The 6000-nt window shown below is 38.7% G+C and overlaps 1 protein-coding gene across 1 annotated transcript in view; it reads left to right on the top strand.

Moving 5' to 3' along the window:
- Positions 1-6000, top strand: part of Trim24 (tripartite motif containing 24) — a 93234-nt gene that overhangs the window by 36152 nt on the left and 51082 nt on the right. The window contains exon 3 of the mRNA XM_013021552.1: positions 4991-5138. Within this exon, the coding sequence (XP_012877006.1) occupies positions 4991-5138 (148 nt within the window). The remainder of the gene's footprint in view (positions 1-4990; positions 5139-6000) is intronic.

Below are 6000 nucleotides of genomic sequence, written 5' to 3' on the forward strand. Positions count from 1 at the left end.
TAGAGGTGTTGCTGTTGCACAAGTCAGGTAATGTGTATATTTCCTTTGTACAGTGTCACTTCCTCTTTCATTCTGTTTTTCACCACATCCTCAGCCTTTTCTTCTTTTTTTTTTCTTTCATCGTTGGGTTTTTTTGTTTTTTTGTTTTTTTTTTTTTCATAATTTAGTGCTTGTCCTGGGGCTTGAACTCAAGGCTTCTGCCCCTTTCCTGAGCTTTTTTGCTCAAAGCTAGTGTTCTGCCACTTGAGCCACAGCTCCACTTCTGGTTTTTTGCTGGTTAATTGAAGAGTCCTGCTTTTAACTGGCTTTGAGCCATGATCTCAGCCTCCTGAGTAGCTAGCATTACAGGCAGGAGCCACCAGTGCCCAACTGTTTAAGAATGATGGCCTAGTTTGCCTTTCGAAATAGGATCTCTCATACCTTTATTTGCCTGGGCTGGCTTCCAGCTGAGATCCCCATATCTAGTGCTAGGATTACTGCCATCAGCCATTGTGCCAGCCTTGTTTCGTGTACTTTTGACATGAGATCACTAACTGACTGGCCTCAAATTCCTGAGGGCTGGGATTATGGGCATGCACCACCATGCCTGGTTTTGTTATGTGGCGGGAAAACAGAGAAGCCACATTTTGAGAGGTAGAATTGGGAGAGTCTATTAGAAGGCCATTGAATGCAGGCAGATTCCTGTTACAAAGGCCCGAAGCCCACAAACATACTTACCACTGTTAGAAAACTGAGAGCAGAAAAGGAAAGAAGAAACAGAAAAACAATGCCAACAAACCAGATCAACCTCAAAGGAGAGCTAAAGTAGGACACCATGGTGACCAGAGAAGCAGCAGGAGACAGGACATGGGGCACGGCATACCAACAGCTGAGCTGATCTGGGCCTAACTAGGGTCAGGTCAGGGGGCAAGGTCACAGGAAGCTTGAGAGTTCACCACCCTAAACCTGCAGGTCCAATAACATATTGTCCAAGTCCCCACCCCTGCCTCTAGCAATTCAGGCACATCTATCACCTGGGAGGTGAGACTTCCTGCCTCCATCATGAAGACAAGATGGTGCCAATTAGACCCAATTTCCCATCATCCATCACGTGGCCATGATGGCACCAGTTTGATTCATCTACTTCAGTTTAACATATTGAACATTTCTATTTTCTTCTTAAATTTAGACATCAGGCTGCTATGGATAACTTGTAACAGTCTAGTAGGTGTTAGTATTTGCCAAGTATAGTGTATTGGTCTACTTGTGGATTTGTGGATGACTCTTCCAGACAGTTCCTCAGATTTAGAACTGAAGACCTAGTAAGATACTAAATCTGGTTAAATACTGTTTAGCTAGTTATCACCTGATTAGGAAATGTTTAATAGCTATACTAATTAGGACACATGGCTAATTTCTGTGGTCTTTGTTTTATTTTGTTTTTATTTTTGGGAAAAACCACAGGAATTTAGGGTTCACTTTATAAGTGAACAATAGCCACTTCTCATTAAAATTCTTCAAAAGCATCCACAATTCTTTCTAATGTGGGAAGGCCACATTAAAGCCCACACCAGGCCTTTTTGGAGGGGATAAAGTTTCTAATTGTTATGAAATCAGCTTTAAATAATAGAAATTAATTAGTCTGGTAGCTCAACAATAGATTGTGTGTATAAGCATTTAGGAGTCTCCAACACACACACACACACACACACACACACAAACACAAAGAATGCTTATTAATCATCATTATGTTGTTCAGTTTTCTAGGCCTTATAGGAAAATAATGAAGTCTTTTTATTAAATTAATAAAAATGTAAGTATATATTGATATTTTAAGTCAAATTTAGACTTGTAGGAGTTTACTTTTTTGCTTATGTTTATATTTTTTCTATATTATAAATCTTTGCGCTTATCTTGGGGATTCAACTCAGGGCTTGAGTGCTGTCCCTGAGCTTCTTTTGTTCAATGCTAGCCCTCTACCACTTGAACCATAGTACCACTCCTGGCTTTTTCTGAGTTGTTTTGAAGCCAGCTCGGCTGGCTTCAAACCCTGATTACAGGCATGAACCACCAGCACACAGCATAGAAATCTTAGTTCTTAACTACACTGGCAATAATTATTTTCCAAAAAAAAGAACAGATTATATATTTTATGTTATATTTTTATGCAATTGGCAGTTGTTTAAATCCTTAAAATCCTCAGATGTTTTCTGAAAAGATAAAAAAGAATATTTAAAGTATCAGAGTTAGCAACATTGGGAGGCAACTGAAGAAATATGGGCAGAAAGTTGATATTAAAGTTAGAGGCCCAGCATGGTGGTACAGACCACAATTTCAGCTGATTGGGAGGCAGAAGGCCTCAGCCAGAGGTCTGAAGCTGACTTTGGCAAGAAAATAAGGCCTATCTAAAAAAAATAAAGCAAAAAGGCTTGAAGGTGTAGGCTAGTGGTAGAGATTCTTGAGTTCAAACCCTAATACTGACCCCTCCCACTTCCTGCCCAGAAAAAAAAAAGTTATGGACTAAGGGGATATGTAGTTCAGTTAAGAGAATTTGTTCTAACATCACAAGGCCAAGCGTTCCATCCCCAGCACCTCATGAGGATGAAGAAATTTAACTTTAAATTAAAAAGTTAAGATAGTTGTCATACAGGTCTTGAGCTCAAACATCTAAAGAGGAAGTGCCATTGGCTGGTACTGGAGTCTGAATGCTCAGACCAGAGCTGTTTCTGCAAGAAGGAAGTGCTCCAGTTGGGCTAGAACAGCCTTGTTTGGAGCAATATTTATAGAAGTTCTTGAACTCACAAAGGTCAAGTTCTTCCTTGAACTGCACTTCCTTCCTGCACTATCCATTGTAATGTACAAATGCGGCTTACAGAATATGAGTGTGTGGTATAGTAGTTTAAGCTAAGGGGAAATTATAGTGGTTGAAACAAAACAAAAGTCAAGAAAGACAACAATTGCTAAATATATGTGCCAGAAGATAATCAAGTCATCATGTTTTAAAGTTACTGTAATATCTTTTTGTGTGTGGTTAAACGACCTACTTGGTAGCTAGCTTCATTTGTTTCATCTTAGTTTTGATGTTTAGGGATTTAAATTTTTAAAACTTATGTTTTAAAACTATATATACCTACATATAAAACACCCACAGACTTTTCAAAGGCAGAATCTATAAAGCAGGGTATATTCACAGAACTTTCTTTTTTTAATCTGAAGGATTTAACTCTCCCCTCTGGGCCATCTTTTTATGTATCTGACGACATGAGTCTGAAGGATTGATTCCCACCTTATTTCCGCAAGTCAAGCAGAACACCAGATATGCACTCACGTGCTTGACCGTGTGCTTGACCAAAGACAGGTCATTCCAGCGTTGGCTTGGCTAAAAATTCCCTCACCCCCTTTTAGTGTGTGTGCCAGTTTTAGAGCTTGAACTCAGGGCCTAGTCACTGTCCTTTAACTTCTTTATTCATACCTTGTGTTCTACTGTTTGAGCCACAGCTCCACTTCTGGCTTTTTGGTGGTCTGGCTTTGAACTTTAGTCTTCAGATCTTACCCTCCTGAGTATCTGATTACAGACAAATGTGAGCCACTCACATTTGTACTCAGCAAATCATCCCCTTTATCCCTTCACTCTTAAATAAGCACTATGCTTTACATATTCATTTTTTACCTATTTGTCTTTAAAATCATTTCATATAGTAGAGAGAGATCTCTCTTGAGCAATGTAAATAAACATTCCTTTAGCTAGATGAGAGTTGAAGATGAGAGAGGTACTTGAGATTAGTCCTCAGAAATAACAGAAATCTAGATTGGAGGAAGGGAACCAAAAGGGTACTGAGGGGAAACTAGGATTGTCAGGTGTCAAGAACCAAAGTAATTACCAGAAAGCACAGGTCCGCAGTATCAAAACAATGTCAGCAAAGTTTAAGGTGATAAGAGATAAGAAAAAGGATTTCAATTCATGGAAATGTTAATCCAGATATCTGAAATTTGGCAACATCTGTATGAGGACAGTTTTGTGTGGTGTTTTGGTTTTTTTTTTTTTAAATAAAACTCTTTTAAGATAATGAGAACTGCTTATATGTTTTCTAACCTTAATATCTACACTTAGAATGGCCCCACCATCTACCTGGCTTCACAAACTAGAAATCCATGGGCTGTCTCTTCACCTCCCATACCCAGTGCATCATCCCAGCCAAATTTACTTCTAAATCTTCCTCACCATTGCTTCTACCAAGCCTCACAAACCACTGAAAAACATTTTTCTTCCTCTTTATGCAGAAATCCTTGTCCTTATCTCTAATGCATGCTTCACATTTCATCAAGTGAGGTTGTGCCACTGTTGTACCTAAAAGTTGCCAGCATTGTCTTGTGACTGCATGTCTTGCCACAGCTCCTCCTCTTGCCAGCCCTCCCCTGGATGGCTGCACTTTAGCCATACCTACCTTTTTTCCAGTTCTTTCAACCTGTCACACACTATCCTTGCCTGCAGTTTGTTATTTATTCTCCACTGTTTCTAGAAAGCATTTTATCTAAGAGTTATTGATTCACCTTTCATATGTTGGTGTGCTGATATAGGATCTTTTAGAAAGAGCTTTCCCTCTTCCTGCTTGCCCAGCTTTCTCTTCCCATTACATACATTTCTCAAACCTGCCCAAGACCACCCAGGCTATTTGGTGGGGGAACTGAGATTGGAGCCTGTTCTCCATCTACAAGACGGTAGGTACCATCATAAGCAGAGACTGTTTGGTTTCCCCTGATTATTGTGTTCTCCACACCTTGTGCCTGGAATTTAGTAGCTTAAACTAATGTGAACATGTACTTGCAATCATTCTTACCTGTGCATAATTATTCCATTTTACATGCATATAATTTGACAAAAACTTCCCAGAGCTGGTAAGAGGAAAACTGAGAGTCCAGCATAATTAGCATGTCATTTAGGTCTGACTGTGGTGTGACCAGCTTTTTACTTTTCTCAGCAATCTGTATGACCAATTCCTTTCCTCACTAGGTGTGTACAAGCTGTGAGGACAATGCTGAAGCTAATGGGTTTTGTGTAGAGTGTGTTGAGTGGCTCTGCAAGACTTGCATTAGAGCCCATCAGAGGGTGAAGTTCACCAAAGACCACACAGTTAGACAGAAAGAGGAAGTATCTCCAGGTAATCCATCAATTCGTCTCTTTTCTCTCCCCCTTTATTTTCTATTTTCTTTATTAAGGTGATATAAGCATTAAATTACTCTTGTATGTATAAAGTATCAGTATTATGATTGGAATTTGAGTTAGATATAGAATCCTGCCTTACATTCACATTCCCAACCCTCTTGCTACTACAAATGTCTTAATTTGGTGTGAATGTACAACAAATGAAAAAACATTACCTTTAAAATTTTTTTCTCTCCTTTTTGCCAAAAGTGAGAAGGAATGGGTATAAATATTTATAACTCTTCCTTCTGATATATATATATATATACATATATTTGCCATAGTAGGCAAATATATATATATACATATATATAGTAGGCAAATATATATGTATATAGGCAAATACATACATATATGTATATATGCATATATACATATATACATATATGTATATGTGCATATATATTTGCCTACTATATGGATAACCAAAGAAGCTTTTGCTTTTTATGTAATGGTATTTTCTGGGTTTTCAATGTTATACTTTTGTACTTATAATGTGAAGTTTACTTAATACATGTTTCTCTTCTTCTTCTGCTTCTGCTGCTTCTTCTGCTTCTTCTGCTTCTTCTTCTGCTGCTTCTTCTGCTGCTGCTGCTTCTGCTTCTTCTTCTGCTGCTTCTTCCTCTTCTTCTTCTTCTTCTTCTGCTGCTGCTGCTGCTTCTTCTGCTTCTTCTTCTGCTTCTTCTTCTTCTTCTTCTTCTTCTTCTTCTGCTTCTGCTTCTGCTTCTGCTTCTGCTTCTTCTGCTTCTTCTGCTTCTTCCTCTTCTTCCTCTTCTTCTGTTTCTGCTTCTGCTTCTTCTGCTTCTTCCTCTTCTTCT

The sequence above is a fragment of the Dipodomys ordii genome, unplaced genomic scaffold (genome assembly GCF_000151885.1).
Source record: "Dipodomys ordii isolate 6190 unplaced genomic scaffold, Dord_2.0 Scaffold56, whole genome shotgun sequence".
Taxonomy (NCBI): domain Eukaryota; kingdom Metazoa; phylum Chordata; class Mammalia; order Rodentia; family Heteromyidae; genus Dipodomys; species Dipodomys ordii.